Source organism: Cebidichthys violaceus, unplaced genomic scaffold, assembly GCF_023349555.1.
Source record: "Cebidichthys violaceus isolate CVI_PGR_0920_01 unplaced genomic scaffold, fCebVio1.0.p SCAF_88, whole genome shotgun sequence".
NCBI classification, from domain to species: Eukaryota; Metazoa; Chordata; class Actinopteri; order Perciformes; family Stichaeidae; genus Cebidichthys; species Cebidichthys violaceus.
Window position 1 is genome coordinate 585001 of NW_027176973.1, and position 21588 is coordinate 606588.

At 46.5% G+C, this 21588-nt stretch overlaps 2 protein-coding genes across 3 annotated transcripts in view; one reads left to right on the forward strand and one right to left on the reverse strand.

Annotated features, from left to right (window-relative positions):
- Positions 1-11075, forward strand: part of aars2 (alanyl-tRNA synthetase 2, mitochondrial (putative)) — an 11948-nt gene extending 873 nt beyond the window's left edge. The window contains exons 2-21 of one of the 2 annotated variants that reach the window (XM_068702759.1): positions 4862-5050; positions 5306-5451; positions 5539-5730; positions 5837-5981; positions 6186-6331; positions 6417-6525; positions 6609-6647; positions 6726-6971; positions 7508-7646; positions 7723-7892; positions 7978-8091; positions 8234-8374; positions 8567-8704; positions 8788-8888; positions 9293-9401; positions 9749-9874; positions 9980-10090; positions 10252-10335; positions 10489-10602; positions 10685-11075. In XM_068702759.1, the coding sequence (XP_068558860.1) occupies positions 4862-5050; positions 5306-5451; positions 5539-5730; positions 5837-5981; positions 6186-6331; positions 6417-6525; positions 6609-6647; positions 6726-6971; positions 7508-7646; positions 7723-7892; positions 7978-8091; positions 8234-8374; positions 8567-8704; positions 8788-8888; positions 9293-9401; positions 9749-9874; positions 9980-10090; positions 10252-10335; positions 10489-10602; positions 10685-10852 (2727 nt within the window). In that variant the 3' untranslated portion in view covers positions 10853-11075. The remainder of the gene's footprint in view (positions 1-4861; positions 5051-5305; positions 5452-5538; positions 5731-5836; positions 5982-6185; positions 6332-6416; positions 6526-6608; positions 6648-6725; positions 6972-7507; positions 7647-7722; positions 7893-7977; positions 8092-8233; positions 8375-8566; positions 8705-8787; positions 8889-9292; positions 9402-9748; positions 9875-9979; positions 10091-10251; positions 10336-10488; positions 10603-10684) is intronic. The other variant, XM_068702760.1, reaches the window with a different exon arrangement.
- On the reverse strand, positions 11076-20316 carry capn2l (calpain 2, (m/II) large subunit, like). The gene is made up of 21 exons (XM_068702766.1): positions 19966-20316; positions 18108-18177; positions 17718-17839; positions 17451-17584; positions 16357-16525; positions 15554-15637; positions 15187-15272; positions 14705-14779; positions 14458-14618; positions 14036-14205; positions 13598-13609; positions 13264-13475; positions 12913-12949; positions 12770-12835; positions 12611-12668; positions 12477-12541; positions 12225-12293; positions 12033-12111; positions 11835-11951; positions 11706-11764; positions 11076-11549 (listed from the first exon to the last, which is right to left on the reverse strand). Exons 1-21 carry the CDS (start codon positions 20200-20202, stop codon positions 11526-11528), a joined length of 2106 nt encoding a protein of 701 aa, XP_068558867.1. The 5' UTR covers positions 20203-20316; the 3' UTR covers positions 11076-11525.
- Between the last annotated feature and the right edge of the window lie 1272 nt (positions 20317-21588).

The window sequence follows — 21588 nt, forward strand, 5'->3', positions numbered from 1 at the left end:
TTAAACCCGTCTTCCTGTGGTCTCTGGTTGTAGTTTAAACCCGTCTTCATGTGGTCTCTGGTTGTAGTTTAAACCCGTCTGCCTGTGGTCTCTGGTTGTAGTTTAAACCCGTCTTCATGTGGTCTCTGGTTGTAGTTTAAACCCGTCTTCCTGTGGTCTCTGGTTCTAGTTTAAACCCGTCTTCCTGTGGTCTCTGGTTCTAGTTTAAACCCGTCTTCATGTGGTCTCTGGTTCTAGTTTAAACCCGTCTTCATGTGGTCTCTGGTTCTAGTTTAAACCCGTCTTCATGTGGTCTCTGGTTCTAGTTTAAACCCGTCTTCATGTGGTCTCTGGTTCTAGTTTAAACCCGTCTTCATGTGGTCTCTGGTTCTAGTTTAAACCCGTCTTCATGTGGTCTCTGGTTCTAGTTTAAACCCGTCTTCCTGTGGTCTCTGGTTCTAGTTTAAACCCGTCTTCATGTGGTCTCTGGTTCAAGTTTAAACCCGTCTTCATTTGGTCTCTGGTTCTAGTTTAAACCCGTCTTCCTGTGGTCTCTGGTTGTAGTTTAAACCCGTCTTCCTGTGGTCTCTGGTTGTAGTTTAAACCCGTCTTCATGTGGTCTCTGGTTGTAGTTTAAACCCGTCTTCCTGTGGTCTCTGGTTCTAGTTTAAACCCGTCTTCATGTGGTCTCTGGTTCTAGTTTAAACCCGTCTTCATGTGGTCTCTGGTTCTAGTTTAAACCCGTCTTCATGTGGTCTCTGGTTGTAGTTTAAACCCGTCTTCCTGTGGTCTCTGGTTGTAGTTTAAACCCGTCTTCATGTGGTCTCTGGTTGTAGTTTAAACCCGTCTTCATGTGGTCTCTGGTTGTAGTTTAAACCCGTCTTCCTGTGGTCTCTGGTTCTAGTTTAAACCCGTCTTCATGTGGTCTCTGGTTGTAGTTTAAACCCGTCTTCATGTGGTCTCTGGTTGTAGTTTAAACCCGTCTTCCTGTGGTCTCTGGTTGTAGTTTAAACCTGTCTTCCTGTGGTCTCTGGTTGTAGTTTAAACCCGTCTTCATGTGGTCTCTGGTTCTAGTTTAAACCCGTCTTCCTGTGGTCTCTGGTTCTAGTTCAAACCCGTCTTCCTGTGGTCTCTGGTTCTAGTTTAAACCCGTCTTCATGTGGTCTCTGGTTCTAGTTTAAACCCGTCTTCATGTGGTCTCTGGTTCTAGTGTAAACCCGTCTTCCTGTGGTCTCTGGTTGTAGTTTAAATTCGTCTTCCTGTGGTCTCTGGTTGTAGTTTAAACCCGTCTTCATGTGGTCTCTGGTTGTAGTTTAAACCCGTCTTCCTGTGATCTCTGGTTCTAGTTTAAACCCGTCTTCCTGTGGTCTCTGGTTCTAGTTTAAACCCGTCTTCATGTGGTCTCTGGTTCTAGTTTAAACCCGTCTTCATGTGGTCTCTGGTTGTAGTTTAAACCCGTCTTCCTGTGGTCTCTGGTTCAAGTTTAAACCCGTCTTCCTGTGGTCTCTGGTTCAAGTTTAAACCTGTCTTCATGTGGTCTCTGGTTCTAGTTTAAACCCGTCTTCCTGTGGTCTCTGGTTGTAGTTTAAACCCGTCTTCCTGTGGTCTCTGGTTCTAGTTTAAACCCGTCTTCATGTGGTCTCTGGTTCTAGTTTAAACCCGTCTTCATGTGGTCTCTGGTTCTAGTTTAAACCCGTCTTCATGTGGTCTCTGGTTGTAGTTTAAACCCGTCTTCCTGTGGTCTCTGGTTGTAGTTTAAACCCGTCTTCATGTGGTCTCTGGTTGTAGTTTAAACCCGTCTTCATGTGGTCTCTGGTTGTAGTTTAAACCCGTCTTCCTGTGGTCTCTGGTTGTAGTTTAAACCCGTCTTCCTGTGGTCTCTGGTTGTAGTTTAAACCCGTCTTCATGTGGTCTCTGGTTCTAGTTTAAACCCGTCTTCATGTGGTCTCTGGTTCTAGTTTAAACCCGTCTTCCTGTGGTCTCTGGTTCTAGTTTAAACCCGTCTTCCTGTGGTCTCTGGTTCTAGTTTAAACCCGTCTTCATGTGGTCTCTGGTTCTAGTTTAAACCCGTCTTCATGTGGTCTCTGGTTCTAGTGTAAACCCGTCTTCCTGTGGTCTCTGGTTGTAGTTTAAATTCGTCTTCCTGTGGTCTCTGGTTGTAGTTTAAACCCGTCTTCCTGTGGTCTCTGGTTCTAGTTCAAACCCGTCTTCCTGTGGTCTCTGGTTCTAGTTTAAACCCGTCTTCATGTGGTCTCTGGTTCTAGTTTAAACCCGTCTTCATGTGGTCTCTGGTTGTAGTTTAAACCCGTTTTCCTGTGGTCTCTGGTTCAAGTTTAAACCCGTCTTCCTGTGGTCTCTGGTTCAAGTTTAAACCTGTCTTCATGTGGTCTCTGGTTCTAGTTTAAACCCGTCTTCCTGTGGTCTCTGGTTCAAGTTTAAACCTGTCTTCATGTGGTCTCTGGTTCTAGTTTAAACCCGTCTTCCTGTGGTCTCTGGTTGTAGTTTAAACCCGTCTTCCTGTGGTCTCTGGTTCTAGTTTAAACCCGTCTTCATGTGGTCTCTGGTTCTAGTTTAAACCCGTCTTCATGTGGTCTCTGGTTGTAGTTTAAACCCGTCTTCATGTGGTCTCTGGTTGTAGTTTAAACCCGTCTTCCTGTGGTCTCTGGTTGTAGTTTAAACCCGTCTTCCTGTGGTCTCTGGTTGTAGTTTAAACCCGTCTTCATGTGGTCTCTGGTTGTAGTTTAAACCCGTCTTCCTGTGGTCTCTGGTTCTAGTTTAAACCCGTCTTCCTGTGGTCTCTGGTTCTAGTTTAAACCCGTCTTCATGTGGTCTCTGGTTCTAGTTTAAACCCGTCTTCATGTGGTCTCTGGTTCTAGTGTAAACCCGTCTTCCTGTGGTCTCTGGTTGTAGTTTAAATTCGTCTTCCTGTGGTCTCTGGTTGTAGTTTAAACCCGTCTTCCTGTGGTCTCTGGTTCTAGTTCAAACCCGTCTTCCTGTGGTCTCTGGTTCTAGTTTAAACCCGTCTTCATGTGGTCTCTGGTTCTAGTTTAAACCCGTCTTCATGTGGTCTCTGGTTGTAGTTTAAACCCGTTTTCCTGTGGTCTCTGGTTCAAGTTTAAACCCGTCTTCCTGTGGTCTCTGGTTCAAGTTTAAACCTGTCTTCATGTGGTCTCTGGTTCTAGTTTAAACCCGTCTTCCTGTGGTCTCTGGTTGTAGTTTAAACCCGTCTTCCTGTGGTCTCTGGTTCTAGTTTAAACCCGTCTTCATGTGGTCTCTGGTTCTAGTTTAAACCCGTCTTCATGTGGTCTCTGGTTCTAGTGTAAACCCGTCTTCCTGTGGTCTCTGGTTGTAGTTTAAATTCGTCTTCCTGTGGTCTCTGGTTGTAGTTTAAACCCGTCTTCCTGTGGTCTCTGGTTCTAGTTTAAACCCGTCTTCCTGTGGTCTCTGGTTCTAGTTTAAACCCGTCTTCATGTGGTCTCTGGTTCTAGTTTAAACCCGTCTTCATGTGGTCTCTGGTTGTAGTTTAAACCCGTCTTCCTGTGGTCTCTGGTTCAAGTTTAAACCCGTCTTCCTGTGGTCTCTGGTTCAAGTTTAAACCTGTCTTCATGTGGTCTCTGGTTCTAGTTTAAACCCGTCTTCCTGTGGTCTCTGGTTGTAGTTTAAACCCGTCTTCCTGTGGTCTCTGGTTCTAGTTTAAACCCGTCTTCATGTGGTCTCTGGTTCTAGTTTAAACCCGTCTTCATGTGGTCTCTGGTTCTAGTTTAAACCCGTCTTCATGTGGTCTCTGGTTGTAGTTTAAACCCGTCTTCCTGTGGTCTCTGGTTGTAGTTTAAACCCGTCTTCATGTGGTCTCTGGTTGTAGTTTAAACCCGTCTTCATGTGGTCTCTGGTTGTAGTTTAAACCCGTCTTCCTGTGGTCTCTGGTTGTAGTTTAAACCTGTCTTCCTGTGGTCTCTGGTTGTAGTTTAAACCCGTCTTCATGTGGTCTCTGGTTCTAGTTTAAACCCGTCTTCCTGTGGTCTCTGGTTCTAGTTTAAACCCGTCTTCCTGTGGTCTCTGGTTCTAGTTTAAACCCATCTTCATGTGGTCTCTGGTTCTAGTTTAAACCCGTCTTCATGTGGTCTCTGGTTCTAGTGTAAACCCGTCTTCCTGTGGTCTCTGGTTGTAGTTTAAATTCGTCTTCCTGTGGTCTCTGGTTGTAGTTTAAACCCGTCTTCATGTGGTCTCTGGTTGTAGTTTAAACCCGTCTTCCTGTGGTCTCTGGTTGTAGTTTAAACCCGTCTTCCTGTGGTCTCTGGTTGTAGTTTAAACCCGTCTTCATGTGGTCTCTGGTTCTAGTTTAAACCCGTCTTCATGTGGTCTCTGGTTGTAGTTTAAACCCGTCTTCCTGTGGTCTCTGGTTCTAGTTTAAACCCGTCTTCCTGTGGTCTCTGGTTCAAGTTTAAACCTGTCTTCATGTGGTCTCTGGTTCTAGTTTAAACCCGTCTTCCTGTGGTCTCTGGTTTTAGTTTAAACTGGTATTCCTGTGGTCTCTGGTTGTAGTTTAAACCCGTCTTCCTGTGGTCTCTGGTTCTAGTTTAAACCCGTCTTCATGTGGTCTCTGGTTCTAGTTTAAACCCGTCTTCATGTGGTCTCTGGTTGTAGTTTAAACCCGTCTTCATGTGGTCTCTGGTTGTAGTTTAAACCCGTCTTCATGTGGTCTCTGGTTGTAGTTTAAACCCGTCTTCCTGTGGTCTCTGGTTCTAGTTTAAACCCGTCTTCCTGTGGTCTCTGGTTCTAGTTTAAACCCGTCTTTCTGTGGTCTCTGGTTGTAGTTTAAACCCGTCTTTCTGTGGTCTCTGGTTCTAGTTTAAACCTGTCTTTCTGTGGTCTCTGGTTCTAGTTTAAACCCGTCTTCCTGGGTACCGCTGACCCTCGTAGTGAGATGTCTTCGTATCAAAGAGTCGTCAACACTCAGAAGTGCGTTCGAGCCGGAGGGAAACACAACGACCTCGACGACGTCGGACGAGACGTTTATCATCACACATTCTTTGAGATGCTCGGGAACTGGTCCTTTGGAGACTACTTCAAGGTGAGGAGGAGGGAGGAGGGAGGAGGGAGGAGGGAGGAGGGAGGAAGAGGAGGGAAGAGGAGGGAAGAGGAGAGAGAGAGAGAGAGAGGAAGAGGAAGGAGAAAGGAGAAAGGAGAGGGAGGAGAAAGGAGAGGGAAGAGAGAGAGGAGGAGGAGGAAGGAAGAAGAAGGAGAGAGGAGGAGGAGGAGGAGGAGCAGCAGCAGCAGCAGCAGCAGCAGCTCTGTGTATCCTCACATGTCCTCTTGTCTCCTACAGGAGGAGGCGTGCTCTATGGCGTGGAGCCTCCTCACAATGCATTATGGGATACCTGCAGACAGACTGTACGTGTCGTACTTTGCTGGAGACGCTGCGTCTGGTTTACCTGCTGATGAGGAGACTCGACTCACCTGGCTGGAGATCGGGTAGGTAACCTAGACCACGGCCGATGCTCTGATTGGTTCCCTGCAGGAAGAGTTCTCTGTGAGAATCACCACAGATCTCGTCCTCAGGGTTCCTCCGGGTCACCTCCTGCCGTTCGGCCTGAAGGAGAACTTCTGGGAGATGGGGGACTCCGGTCCATGTGGTCCCTGCACCGAGATCCACTACGACCACGTGGGGGGGCGGGACGCCGCGGCTCTCGTTAACGCCGACAGTCCTGAAGTGGTGGAGATCTGGAACCTGGTCTTCATGCAGTACAACAGGTTCATACAAAACCAGTCCAGAACACTGTAAACCATTAGCACTGAACCGGTCTGCTGGTTGTACTGGTCTCCTCCCAGTATAACAGGTTGTGTTCCTGTGTGTCAGGGAGGTGGACCACAGTCTGCAGCAGCTGCCCCGGTTCAGTGTGGATACTGGGATGGGACTGGAGAGACTGGTGAGCGTCCTGCAGGGTAAAAGATCAAACTACGACACGGACCTGTTCACGCCTCTGCTGCACGCCATCCACCAGGTACACCAGAACACCGGGTACACCAGGTACACCATAACACCAGAACACCGGGTACACCAGAACACCGGGTACACCAGAACACCGGGTACACCAGGTACACCGGGTACACCAGGTACACCATAACACCAGTTGCCTAGTTACCACCGGGTGTAGTGCGGTGTGATTGACAGCTTCCTGTTGTCATGGCGATGTGTCCGTCCCCAGAGGTCGAAGGTGAACCCGTACGGTGGGCGGACGGGCTTGGCGGACCAGATGAAGGTGGACACGGCGTACCGAGTGGTGGCCGACCACGTCCGCACTCTGTCGATCTGCATCGCTGACGGAGTTCATCCGGGCATGTCGGGAGCAGAGTGAGTCACCGACCGATCGGCTGTCAGGATGCGTTTGTTTGTTCCGTTCTTGGTTTATTGTTTTTATTTATTACTCGGGTCTCAGGTTGGTGTTGAGAAGGGTTCTGCGGCGGGCGGTTCGGTTCTGCGTCGAGGTCCTTCATGCTCCTCAGGGAGCACTGGCCAGCCTGGTTCCTACTGTCACCCACATCCTGGTGAGATCCATTACCCATAATGCATCTGACCCCCCATCAAATATATAAGAGTTGTGGAAGTCATCTTCATCTCCTGTGTGCAGGGTGACGTGTATCCAGAGCTGCACAGGGAGGCAGACAGGGTGAGTAGTAGAACATCTGGAACATCTGGAGATCTTCCAGAATAGGAAGTGGTCATCAGCAGGTGTTGTTTCTTTCAGATCCAGGACGTCATCAACGAGAACGAGGCTCACTTCCTGTCGTCTCTGCAGCAGGGCAGCAGGCTGATCCACCGGACGCTCCTTAAAAAGGACTACAAACATGGAGTCTTCTTCCCAGCCTCGGTGGCCTGGTCTCTGCACAGGGACCTGGGTTTTCCTCTGGACCTGGTGGACCTAATGTTGGAGGAGAGGGGGGTCCAGGTGGACCGCAAGGAGCTGGACCATCTGGTGGCAGAGAACCAGAAGGTAAGGTCTCACACTCTGAACTCCCGTGATGCTCCTGATTTCACCTGTTGGATTACGATGTTTTTAATATGTGATACGACTGAAGATAAGAAAATAAGAGCTTAGTGTTCTATTGATGAAACTACAGGGTTTGATTGTGAAGGGGCTGCTTGACTTCCTGTGAAGCAGGTGGAGGGCTTTTACTGTGTTGGTGATGTCATCGAGTACCTGTCTCTCTCAGGTGACGTCTGTCTGTTTGCCTGTCTCTCTCAGGTGACGTCTGTCTGTTTGCCTGTCTCTCTCAGGTGACGTCTGTCTGTCTCTCTCAGGTGACGTCTGTCTGTTTGCCTGTCTCTCTCAGGTGACGTCTGTCTGTTTGCCTGTCTCTCTCAGGTGACGTCTGTCTGTTTGCCTGTCTCTCTCAGGTGACGTCTGTCTGTCTCTCTCAGGTGACGTCTGTCGGTCTGTCTCTCTCAGGTGACGTCTGTCGGTCTGTCTCTCTCAGGTGACGTCTGTCTGTCTCTCTCAGGTGAAGTCTGTCTGTCTGTGTCTCTCAGGTGTCGTCCGATCTTCAGTCAGGTGATCAGTCTCAGGTGATGTTGGACGTCCTCAGCCTGGCAGACCTGCAGCGTGTCGGTGTCCCTCCCACGGACGACGGTCTCAAATACCAGTACAGACTGGACAGGGACCGATACGGTACCACACGTCTCTCTTTGTGCTGAACTCATGTCTCACCTGTTCAGACAGGTAATCTTTGTTCTCCTCTTCCCAGTGTTCCCAGCATGCAGTGCGACCGTCGTGGCTCTGTATGACGGTCAGACTCTGGTGTCAGAGGTCCCTGAAGGTCAGCGTTGTGGAGTGGTTCTGGATCAGACCTGCTTCTACTCTGAGCAAGGGGGACAGTCACAAGACAAGGGCTACTTCACCCGGGACGGATCACAGGTCAGCTGTAATGCATCATGGGAAAGATTACCTGCTGTGTGTCCAGGTGAGGTCTGACTCTAGTTGTGTGTTTTCTGTCTGTCAGGATGTCCTGTACCCGGTGGAGGCTGTGATCCTGGCAGGGGGGTACGTGGTCCATCAGGTGACTGCTGCTGACAACCTGAAGACCGGAGACCAGGTCCAGCTACACCTGGACCAGGTAAATAAGCCTGTGGTCCAGAATCAGCACAACAGTATCGGATGATGTGTCTGTCTGTCTGTCTGTCTGTCTCTCTCTGTCTCTGTCTGTCTGTCTCTGTCACAGGTTCACAGATTGTCCTCTTGTCTGTCCATGTCCACAGGTCCACAGATTGTCCTGTATGGTGAATCACACGGCGACTCACATCCTCAACTTTGCTCTGAGGACAGTTCTGGGTGGTTGTGTTCATCAGAGAGGATCTCATGTGTCAGCTGAGCGGCTTCGCTTCGACTTCAGTGTCAGGGTCAGACAGCTAAGCTCTAACTGTGTGTGTGTGTGTGTGTGTGTGTGTGTGTGTGTGTGTGTGTGTGTGTGTGTGTGTGTGTGTGTGTGTGTGTGTGTGTGTGTGTGTGTGTGTGTGTGTGTGTGTGGCTTTACATTCCCCTGTATATATTCAGGTAACTACATACAGTGTGTATTTATTCTTTGTCTTCAGAGTTCTCTGGACGTCTCTCAGCTGCAGCAGGTAGACAGGTGTGTTAATGACATCATCTCAGCCAATCACATCGTCCACAGCCAGGAGCTTCCTCTGCAGGAGGCCAGGAGGATCAAGGGACTGAGGACAGTGGACGAGGTGAGCCCGTCTCACTGCTTGTCTCACTGCCTGTCTGTCTGCAGGTGTACTGACTGTCTCTCTGTCTACCTGTCTGTCTGCAGGTGTATCCGGACCCTGTTCGGGTGGTGTCTGTTTCTGTAGCGGTCTCTGAACTGGACGATGAGACGGACAGAGAGACGTCTGTTGAGCTCTGCTGTGGGACGTAAGACTGAAACACACCTGTCCACCCATTCACCTGTCCACCTGTCCCCCCCGTTCACCTGTCCACCCATTCACCTGTCCACCTGTTTACCTGTTCCATGGTTAGGGTTAGGGAACTGTGTTAAACGTATTAAACGTGGCGTGTTAAACGTGGCATGTTAAACATGTTGTGTAAAAGGTGTTAAACATGTTAAACGTGGCGTGTAAAACGCGTTAAACGTGTTGTGTTGTGTAAAACGTGGCGTGTTAAACGTGGCGTGTTAAACGTGTTGTGTAAAAGGTGTTAAACGTGTTAAACGTGGCGTGTTAAACATGGCGTGTTAAACATGTTGTGTAAAAGGTGTTAAACGTGGCGTGTTAAACATGTTGTGTAAAATGTGTCGTGTTAAACGTGTATTCGTTCAGTCACCTGCTGCAGACCGGAGCCATCGAGGATCTGCTGATCGTGTCTGAGAGACAGATGGTGAAAGGAATCAGTCGGATCATCGCTGTGACGGGACGGGAGGCCAAACGGGTCAGTGACGAACATCACACACGTGATTCACCCGTCTGTCCGGCACTGAGAGACGGCCAGTAGTCTGGTTAGCCTAGCTTAGCACAAACAGCTGCATGTTTTTACGTCTTTAGTGTTTATTGTTAATAAACAATTTAAAAGTCTTATCTCTTTATTACATGGTTATTGTTAATAAAGTGTCTTTATTACATGGTTATTAAGTTTAGGGATGCTTGTTTTCTCTGCTTTTATTCATCTTTCATAAATCTGGTGTAATGCTATGGTTTTATTTTCTAGTATTCAAAGCTCTGACTCTGATCATATGTGATTTATTTCAGTTTGTCTGATGTTCATGTTGTTGCCTTCAGGCTCGTGAGGAGGGTCACATGTTGTCTCAGGATGTGGACTCTCTGTCAGCCAGACTGACAGGCTCCGCCCCCTCCAGCCTAGACGCCGCCCAGCATCTCGCCAAGGAGGTTGGGGTCCTCTCTGATGTAGGTACATTACCCATGATGCACTGCGGCTTCTGAGATGATAAAGCGTGTCCTGTGTTCCTGTTCAGTGACTTGTCTTGCTTGGCCCTGTGTTGTGTCTGTCAGGCTGTAGATAACACCCCCATCCCTCAGTGGCAACGCAGAGATCTGCAGAGTCGACTCCGAGCTCTGCAGAGGACCAGTAACACCACCGTCAGGAAACTGGAGACTAGAGAGGTGAACACACACCGGAGACACTCCTCAAACTCAGCTTTGACATATGAGACTCACCTGAGACTCATAATACAAAGTGTTTGACTGGTGCGTGACTTGACGGACCCTCAGGTGTGTCTGTGTCCTTCCTCTGACTGTGTGTTTTCCCATCATGCTTTGCACAGGCTGCGGTGAAAGCTCAGGCTCTGCTGGAAAAGAACGGCAGGAAGAACCTGCAGGTGGATTCTGTGGAGACGGACTCTCTGTCGGTAAGATCAATCGTGTGTGTGTGTGTGTGTGTGTGTGTGTGTGTGTGTGTGTGTGTGTGTGTGTGTGTGTGTGTGTGTGTGTGTGTGTGTGTGTGTGTGTGTGTGTGCGCGTGTGTGCGTGCGTTCTCACGTCTACCTGTCGTCTCCTGTCAGATTCTGATGAAGACGGTGAATCACCTGAGCGCTGCGGCTCCTGACAGTCACGTGATGCTGCTCGCTCACCAAAGGCATTCTGGGAAGGTTCTTTGTGCCTGTCAGGTCCCTAAGGTAACGATGACACACCTGTCACTGACATCACAGGGGGGCGGGGATTCACTTGAAGCGTCTCATTGGCCGTTCTCTCCCTCAGGACTCGGCAGCCCTGTCGGCGTCCGATTGGGCGGTGGCGGTGTGTCGTCACCTCGGGGGGGGCGCCGGGGGCTCTGTGCTGGTTGCCAAGGGAACAGGAAGCAGCGGTGACATCACCGAGGCTCTGAGGTGGGCGGAGGAGTTTGCTCGCCAGGAAACACAACGATGATGTCACAAAGTGAGAGATGACATCACAGGGCACAGCTTGGGAGGGGCGGAGCTTCTCTTTGCTGTCAGTCACTGAAGGGCTTTCATGAACTGTTAGCATGCTAATGGTTAGCTTTCTTAACATGTAGTTTGTGCTATCGTACTGAAGGTACAGGTGTGAAGGTGTATTATTTATAACTGATATTTTATAAATCTGAACTTTACAATAAATCATTGCTCACTCATTCACCTATTTATTGTCTTTATTGTTATGGCATTAATAACTGTTCTATAACAAGGTTTACAGATTATTATTGAGGCATCAGGTGTGAAGCATCTTTGCTATCAAACTAAATAAATGACTCATTGATGAAATAGTCTGCTAAACCAACCAGAACACAGCATTCATCTAATAATCGTTAACAAACATGTAATAACAGGTTTATGACGGTCTATAATGTAGTTGTTAGTGTTTAACTATCTGCCATATAAACAGATAATGATCTAAAATATAAACTGTCAAGTTATACAGAACATTAATAAACACTCATAGCTACATTATAGTATGTAATAAGCCATTGATAACAGATGATCAATAAGGTGGAACATCACTAACATCCCTCATGATTACTATTCAACATTCACCACAAAGACAAGAGTTCTGCTGTGATCCGGATCAGGTTAGTCCAGGTTCCTCAGAGCAGAGACGCGTTCAGCCACTGCAGAAGAAACACATCCATGTTAAACGGGTTCTACTGTGGAACACCTTTAGACTTTACATTAACGTTAAACGGGTTCTACCGTGGAACAATTTTAAACTTCATGCCCCATGGCCTCCAGGAGTGTTCAACATGTGAAGGAGTGAAGCTTCTTACCTCCATCATGGTTAACTCGATAGTTCCTGAGTTATCTTTGTCCAGCGTGGCGAACGTGTCTGTGGAGAGGAAACATTCATCATCATCATCATCATCATGGAGTCCTGAGAGGACTGTAAAGGAACTCACCAAACATGGTCTCCAGACGAACCAAACAGCTCACAAAGTTGTCGAAGTCGACGGTGAGATCCGGGTCACTGTAACGAGCCACCAGGACCTGATGGAGCACGTTGTTCAGACTGAAACCTGGATCGAGGTCACAGAGGTGAATACATCACTAAGAGGTTTGATTGCGTTGGAATACCGTATTATGTTCAAGATTTTTACCAGCTTCCTCCACAGCCGTCCTCATCTCAGTGGAGCTCATCGTCCCTGAATTGTCCACGTCCTTCTCACGGTAAATTTTCTGAGAACAGAAGAGACTTTATTAAAGATCTGGTTCATGGTGTTCTGGTGGATCTACAATGGAACCTGGTTCACATGGAACCAGAAAAAACAGGTTCTGGATCTGAGACTCACCAGGTAGTTCTCGATTTTGGTCCACAGCACTTTGAACTCCACCAGACCCAGTTTACCGCTGCCATCTTTCTGCAGCAACAGTTCAGGAACATGACACATGATGTTTACACTTGCTCACATACTTGTAATATTTTACCCATCAGCCACTGCGGCAGCTTCTCTGTGACATGGTGGACTTGTCTCTGGTTTCTGCAGACTGAACCAGTTCTCACCTGAACTACAAACTAAACCATATTCGTGCTAGAAGGATACGTCCAGCATGTTGATCATGTTACGACACGTTGAGATGCTGAAGCCGTTGGTCTCGATGTCCGAACCTGTCAGAGACAAACAGGTCAACACCTGAAAATAAACCTGAACCTGAAGGTAAAACCTTTGTGTCTCACGTTTGGTCACCACTTTGTTGAGGATCTTCTGCAGCTCGAAGGTCGAGATCTCGCAGTCCTGCAGTACAGAAGCTCCATTAGTTAGAAATTAGGTATTTTAAATAAAAGTATACATACTTATACAATAAATATAGTAAATGTACTACATCAGCAGCTCACCCCTCCTGCCAGCTGTTCAAACAGACCTCTGAACCGATCGTCCACATCATCTTCATCGATCTCAATCTAAAAACGAGAGTTTGTCGGTTATTTCTCCAACCAGGAAGAAGTTAATCAGTCAAAGTTCTGAAGTCGAGTCTCACCTTTTCCACTCTGGACTCGATGGGGTCGTCCAGCTCTCTGCAGGGACAAAGACATCAGCTTTAGAGGACAGTTGTCTCTATAGCAGGACAGGTACAGACTCTACCGATATGTTGAGTCTCTGCTTCTAAATGTGTCGGACTTTATGGAGGATTTATCAGAGATATAGAAGATCAGTGTTTCTTCTGATTTAATGGTCTCCGTCTGAAGGAGAAAACATTTTACATCTAACTCTGAATTAAGGATTTATTTCAATCAAACAAGAGCTGCTGACTGTTGGAACAGCAGAAAGAAAAAAGAGTTTTATTTAGTTTTACGATGATTTAACAAGTTAAAGTTCAGTGAACACTTACTGGAACTCGGCCTGTTTCTCGGAGAAGACGCGGACACAGAAGTCTCCGTTCTTGTGCGCCTCGAAGGTGGACGGTAGGATCAGATATTCTCCCGGCGGCAGACAGAAGCGGCTGCAGACTTCTCGCAGGTTGATGAAGGTTTCGGAGCGAGCGGCCGAGGCGTTACGCAGGAAGAAGTTCCTGTTCAGGTGGACGTTTCTCTGACCGCGGTTCTGACGGAGGAGACACAACAAAGGGGGACAGCATCAGACTGAATGCGTCTCAGATAAACTATCAAAATGTGGAGCAACAAACGCTGAGCAGACAGGAAGTGAGACACCGATGGTCTTCGTACCTCTTCAGGAACCTGGAACAGAAGAAAAGAGGAGAGTTAAACCTTCAGACTCAGTTCACTTTGTTCGTCAGCAGGTTATGAAACAAGAGGATCCTTTTACTTCAACATAGAACCCTGAACCGGGGTCTAGACCACCGCCTCCCTGAGACCACTATTCTACGACTGAATGAGAGTCTAGTGATGGTGAATCAGCCCAGAGATCCACTTCCTGTTTCCTCTCTGAGCGTTTGGAAAACACAAACATCGTCTCCTAGACCGACTGAACTGAGAACAGGATTAGTCCAGTTTCCTGCAGCACTACCTATCTCAGTCTGAACCGGTTCAACCAAACTCTTTGAAGGTAAAATCTCAAGAATTTGTCTGGAAGGCAGATTTTGAGAACCTCCTTCATAAGTGGATCGACCTCAAGAGACCCAAAACCCCAACAACCGGTCTCACCTCGTAGATGGCGAATCCCACCGTGTGCATGTCTTGTCCCATCTTCCTCATGCGTCTGCGGTTCTTCTGGATCAGACCGACCACGAAGCTGCAGCCATTCTCTCCGTCATCCGGGTCATCGTCCTCCTCGTCCAGACGGATCACAAACTGAGGGTTTGTCCAGAATGTGTCTGCAGTTTAAAAACAAAACCGTAGCATTTGAATGAAGTGAGTTTTATTAGTTTGTTAGTTTGAATGAAGTGAGTTTTATTAGTTTGTTAGTTTGAATAAGTGAGTTTTATTAGTTTGTTAGTTTGAATGAATTGAGTTTTATTTAGTTTGTTAGTTTGAATGAAGTGAGTTTTATTAGTTTGTTAGTTTGAATGAAGTGAGTTGTATTAGTTTGTTAGTTTGAATGAAGTGAGTTTTATTGTCTGACTCACTCGGAAAGTTCCTGCAGCCTCCGGCGGTGGATCCTCTCCTCCAACTGCCGTCGAACTTGGACAGAGACCACTTGGAGACGGAGTCGTCGCTCAGGGCGTCAGGCGTCAGGTTGCAGATCTCCAGCCGGGAGTAATGTCGTAGGAAGTCTTTGAAGGACATCCTGGAAGACAGAGCAGTGGGTTTTCACTCCCCTAAATCGCCTGATGATGAGTTCAGGTAGTTTGGAAATAAAAAAGTGAGTTTTACCAGAACTCTCCGTCCTCTGAGCGGTGACTCAGACGCTCTCGGTCCTCGTCGCTGATCTGACGCCACTGAGCCGAGCTGTCAGACAGGGAACAGTTTCAGAATAAGAGTCTGAAATATCACGTCAACAAGAAACTAAATACTGCACAGTAACCACTAGAGGTCACTCAAGTCATTCACATACTCCACCCAGCTGACGTAGACAGCAGGGAGGTACCAGGTGACAAAAACAAGCTGAACATGACACCTTCTCAGGTAACTCAGTCCAATAAGTCACGTTAGTACATGAGCCACCAGTTTGTTTAGCTGCTGCTGGAAACACCCTGAAGCTCTTAGTGCTGCACATGTAGTACTCAGGTAGTACTCAAGGAGGTTTATTGTGGATCAGAGATGATGGTTTTCTCTGAATAATACCAACATGTGTTTCCTGTTTCACTGAGTTATGAACAAGAGAACAAACTTGCAGTATGTTTCTCTTTACTCACTTATCGCTCCAGGCTCCGGTCCACTCCACCTGACCCCAGGGGTTCCTGATCCGGATCAGCTTCTCCATGTTGCCACGGTACTCCACCTGCAGCCAATCACATACGGAGCAAAACCACCACAGAGTTACATCTGATAGGACGATCAGCAACCCCATCACTTTAAAAGAGCTGAGGCCCCGCCTCTATTCAGGTGAGACAGGTGTTTGAGGGGAACAAAGATCTGCCTTTTAGGACTCAAAGGTTCCAGTTAGCCGCTCCTACTGACTCATGGGAAATGTAGTTTAATGTTGTGGTGAGGCTTTCACGTTTATATAAAATTATGTTTCAGGTGTTCAGACTGGTGAATGTAGGGGGCGGGTCCTCTCACCTGAGCTGCACCTGTCACAGAGTAGGCGTGGCCTTTCACCAGCTTCTGAGAGGTAACTGCCTCGGAGTCGGATGAGCTGGTGATCTGAAAGAAAAATTAACAACTGCTCATTAACTTAAATACAAATGTTTAACCTCCGTATCAGTGATGATTTTAAATAAATTCAGAGATATTCCCCTGCAGTACCCCTGTAGTACCCATGTGGTTCCCCTGTAGTACCCCTGTGGTTCCCCTGTGGTTCCCCTGTAGTACCCATGATGTACCCATGTGGTTCCCCTGTAGTACCCATGTGATACCCCTGTGGTTCCCCTGTAGTACCCATGATGTACCCATGTGGTTCCCCTGTAGTTCCCATGTGGTTCCCCTGTAGTACCCCTGTGGTTCCCCTGTAGTACCCATGATGTACCCATGTGGTTCCCCTGTAGTACCCATGTGATACCCCTGTGGTTCCCCTGTAGTACCCATGATGTACCCATGTGGTTCCCCTGTAGTTCCCATGTGGTTCCCCTGTAGTACCCATGTGGTTCCCATGATGTACCCATGTGGTTCCCCTGTAGTACCCGTGTAGTACCCATGTTGTACCCCTGTGGTACCCATGTTGTAACCATGTGGTACCCATGTTGTACCCATGTAGTACCCATGTAGTACCCATGTAGTACTCATGTTGTACCCATGTTGTACCCATGTGGTTCCCATGTGGTTCCCATGTTGTACCCATGTTGTACCCATGTTGTACCCATGTAGTACCCATGTTGTACCCATGTAGAACCCCTGTGGTTCCCCTCGGTGTTCTCAGAGCTTACGTCGATGGAGCAGCCCATCAGTGAACCGCGGTGCTGAGCTTTCTGGATGATGTGGAACAGATGCGGATCAGGTGTATTCAGGTCGTGGACCTCAGCGATTCCTCCGGTGAAATCCTCAAACCCCTCAGTGGTGGATCCTCCAGACAGAGCCTCGTAACAGCCGTTCAACCTGCAGCGACATCACATCATTAACACTTGAGGACTAACTGGACAGGTGAGTCCACAAAGTAGGTGTTGACCGGCAGACGGTCGTCTATCACAACGTCCACCCACTCACCAAACTGCCAGAACTGAGATGAACAGACAGAAGGGACAATGAGACAGAAGGGACAATGAGACTCTGTGTACCTTCTTAAACATCACTAGTACTCTGTGTATTTGTGTACCTTCTTAAATACTACTAGTACTCTGTATTTGGACAGGTGAGTCCACAAAGTAGGTGTTCAGTCTTTGACGACATGAAATGGAGTGTGTAGTATACACACAGTGTGTGTGTGTGTGTGTGTGTGTGTGTGTGTGTGTGTGTGTGTGTGTGTATGTGTGTGTGTCTCCCCGCTGGATGAACAAATGTGAAGAATGCAGCGACGTGTAAGAACAAAAACCTGAAGACAAAAACACACCGTCTATTAACACATTATCCACTGATCCCAGCTGATCCCAGCTTACTGGGAGGACACACTGGGACAATGACGGGACAGACCCGGACATGAGGGGATGAGGTCATAGATACACTATATGAACAAAAGTATTTAAGAGTACTTTTGGTCCGGTTCTGTTTTTCCTGGTTTGTTATCGGCCACTTGGTTCCAATAAAAAGTGGATGAGACAGCTGGTGGACGTGAGACAGATGAGGGACGTGAGACAGATGAGGGACGTGAGACAGATGAGGTACATGAGGCCGCTGAGGTACATGAGACAGCTGAGGGACGTGAGACAGCTTGTGGACGTGAGACAGCTGAGGGACGTGAGACAGATGAGGGATGTGAGACAGCTGGTGGACGCGAGACAGCTGACGGAAGTGAGACAGATGAGGGACGTGAGACAGATGAGGGACGTGAGACAGCTGGTGGATGCGAGACAGGTTCAGGTCTTACTTGGCGTAGGCCTTCTCCAGCAGGGCGCTCCAGAACTCTCTCCCTTCAGCCGAGTGGACAAACATCAGCTCTCCGTCTTTGACCGGCAGACGGTCGTCAATCACAACGTCCACCCACTCACCAAACTGCCAGAACTGAGACGAACAGACAGAAGGGACAATGAGACAGAAGGGACAATGAGACTCTGTGTACCTTCTTAAATACTACTAGTACTCTGTATTTGTGTACCTTCTTAATAACCACTACTAGTACTCTGTGTATTTGTACCTGAAAATGGAAGATGCCTGCGTACTCTCCTCTACTGAAGTTCTGTCCATGAGGAACGACTCGAGCCAGAACTTCTTCGTTCAGAGTCAGAGAGGCGATGGCAGCGAGCAGCCAGCAGTCACCTGGATGACAGACAGGAACGGGCGGGGCTTAGTCAAGGCCTCTGCTGCTCTCTGATTGGCTGGATTGCCTCTCAGGCGTTTCCTTTTGTTGCTATAGAAACTACTGTGATGACATCACCGTGAGTCAGCTGCCACCCACCTGCTTTGTTTACTGTCTCTGATGACACACACACACACACACACACACACACACACACACACACACACACACACACACACACACACACACACACACACAGAGAGAGTCTGGACGTGTCTTTGTTCTCACCCAGAGCTCCCTGACAGATGTCCGTCCTCGAGGCTCCAGAGACGATGAACTCTGGGTCAGAGGTCAACTCCTGCACTTGAAAGACAACAAGTTATTGATTTATGATCACAATCATATAAGTTATTGATTTATGATCACAATCATGTAAGTTATTGATTTATGATGTATGATCACAATCATATAAGTTATTGATTTATGATTTATGATCACAATCATATAAGGTATTGATTTATGATCACAATCATGTAAGTTATTGATTTATGATCACAATCATGTAAGTTATTGATTTATGATGTATGATCACAATCATATAAGTTATTGATTTATGATGTATGATCACAATCATGTAAGTGATTGATTTATGAACACAATCATATAAGTTATTGATTTATGATTTATCAACACAATCATATAAGTTATTGATTTATGATCACAATCATATAAGTAATTGATTTATGATCACGATCATGTAAGTTATTGATTCATGATTTATGGATAAGGTTACAGACCGTCTCCACTCATTGCATCTGATCTCTGGAGCTTTCGATCACGTCACATGATCTTCTTCACAACTTTTCATTCATGCAAATCACAACAAAATATTTTTAATTTCCAAGATTTACCTAAATAAAGTTAATTTAATTCCCAAATTGAATTAAATATATTATAAAACGATTCTGTGAAACCTCGGTGATCAGAAATCTTTGTATTCTTTTCAATGGAGCAGCTCCACCCAAACAGTCAAACAGTGGGTGTGGCCCAGTTTAACCACAGCTCCCATTGTGAAGGTGCAGCTGGGTGTTGGCTTCAGAACAGGACTGATCAAATAACACGGACTGAGAAAGCATTCAAGTAGAATCTATGATCTATGATCTATAATCTATGATCTAAGATCTATAATCTATGATCTATGATCTATAATCTATGATTTATGATCTATAATCTATGATCTAAGATCTATGATCTATGATCTAAGATCTATAATCTATGATCGATCTATAATCTATGATCTAAAATCTATAATCTATGATCTAAGATCTATGATCTATAATCTATGATCTATGATCTATAATCTATGATTTATGATCTATAATCTATGATCTAAGATCTATGATCTATGATCTAAGATCTATAATCTATGATCGATCTATAATCTATGATCTAAGATCTATAATCTATGATCTATAATCTATGATCTAAGATCTATGATCTATAATCTATGATCTATGATCTATAATCTATGATCTAAGATCTATAATCTATGATCTATGATCTATGATCTATAATCTATGATCTATGATCTATGATCTGGTGTTTTCTGATCTCTTCACACCTGCAGCCTCACCTGTTAACTGATCTGCAGTGAGCTCAGAACAGAACCGGCTGAACAGGTTCTACAGCTTCATTCTACAGAAAGTTAAACTAACATCACACCAGACTCCATTCACAAAACACGCTCTTATTCCTCCTCACTTATTCCTAAATAAAGATCAACATGGTACAAACAAGCTGCTTCTTCTATTCGGTGAACAAACACTTTAAATCAATATCAGATGCTCAGATATAAGGACCACATAGAACGCAGACTCGAGATGAGATGATTATTGATGAAGTTCTGAGGCGGCTTTGAGCCTTCATCACTTTCACCTGATGAAGGTGTGTTGATCCTGGAACCATGAGACCTACTTACTTTAATGGCGTTCATTACTTTGAAGTAGTTTTGAGCTCAGTTTATCTAAAAGTTTAGGCTCCGCTTTAATTCGTCTTTCTTTAACTGGAGTCTGGCGTCACAGCATGACATTGGTCTAGTGGCTCTGCAACGAACTCCATCAGAATAAAGACTTTAATTCTCACTGACCGTCGGTCTCTCCCAGGACACCCCCCGGGTCTTGTAGGAGCCCGGGCCCAGCTCCTTGAAGCCCAGAGAGGAGGCCACCGGCGGGAAGCTCTCGTCCTGGAACAGACGGCCGCTCTCCAGGCATCGCTCCTTCAAAGCCTCGAAGTCCTGGTTCAGGTACTTCACTGCCTGGCTGCAGGAGCCGATGCCTTGGTCCTTGTCCCGGCGGTGCCGCAGGGTGGTCGCGATGCCCGCCATGGTGCTGGGTGTCTAGGTCTGGGTCCTGGTCCTGGTCCTGGTGTGGAGAGTCTTTGTGGTTCTGGAAAGTTTGTGACGGGAGTGTGGAAAGTGTTGAGGCTGCAGGTGAGTGACGTCAGGAAGGGAGTTTCCCTCTTCTGTTCCTCACAGTCAAGAGGATGGAGGGACAGGTGAGACTTCCGGTAAGTACCTTCACAATAAAACTTATTTTGTCAGCATGTAAGCCCTCCCTTTTAAAGACGTCTGCAGGGATCTAATATTAGATAGAAATGATATTCAACATGTTGTATAACTGCAGGGACACATTCAAGTAATATTTAATGTTTAATATTCATATTTTATATTTTTTACTCTGTTACTTTGATTGCTTAAATATATTGTAGCTGCTGTAGCAAACAAATTTCACCTTGGGGGATGAATAAAGTATCCATCCATCTCTCCATCTCTCCATCCATCTAATAAAAACGCCTGACGGCAGTTTATGACATTTGTCTTTTTTTTACATAATACAGAACATAATACTTTTATTTTGTATCGGATAAATTTCATACTTTTACTGAAGTTATTGATCTGTATATTATTTTACCATTTACCATTATCAGGTCACTTCCTGTTTGAGATGATTGTGTTCACTTTTACATTTCAGACTTTTACTTCGAAATTTGAGTCTGTTTTTATCTTATTCAAGATTATTCGGTGCTTTTATTGTGAAGAGTGCACGTCACACTTCCGTTCTGGTTCTACACAAAAACAGAGACAGAACTACAAAAAAACATTACATTACAGTCATTTAGCAGACGCTTTTATCCAAAGCGACTTACAATAAGTGCATCAACATTGGTAATCAAAAGAACTACTAGTCACCAGAAGTCATAAGTACATTTCCTTTAAACAAGCATCTAAGAGCCTGAAGCAGAGCATAACTCAGAGCCAAAGTACAGAAACAAGAGAAACAGTTAGTGCTATAAGTAATACGAATACAATAAGTGCAACAAGCTAGTATGAAAACTAGTGGTGAGTGGAAGGCTCAGGGTAGCACTTCCTGAAGAGGTGGGTCTTCAGCCTGATGAAAGATGAGCAGCGACTCTGCTGTCCTGACGTCAGTGGGAAGTTCATTCCACCACTGAGGAACCAGGACAGAAAACAGACGTGACCGGGTCCATCGGCCGCCAGGACCTCTGAGCGACGGGGCGACCGATCGCCCCGAGGCAGCAGACAGCTTCATCACTCCCTCCACCCATCTGTTTGTTACCAGAACCACACTGATAGAACACTAGAGGGAGAACAGAGTCCATGATATAAAGAACCACACTGATGGAACACTAGAGGGAGAACAGAGTCCATGATATAAAGAACCACACTGGTGAATAAAGTTTTCACAGATTG

Bases quoted from the DNA above. Each gene is read 5' to 3' on its own strand.
- capn2l (XM_068702766.1), bottom strand. From the start codon at position 20,202: ATGGCGGGCATCGCGACCACCCTGCGGCACCGCCGGGACAAGGACCAA. The intron at 14,206-14,457 runs GTGAGTCAGACA...TTTAAACTGCAG, and splicing joins AGGCTGCAGGAACTTTCCGA to ACACATTCTGGACAAACCCT. The intron at 12,950-13,263 runs GTAAGTGTTCAC...TTGTCCCTGCAG, and splicing joins GAGAAACAGGCCGAGTTCCA to AGAGCTGGACGACCCCATCG.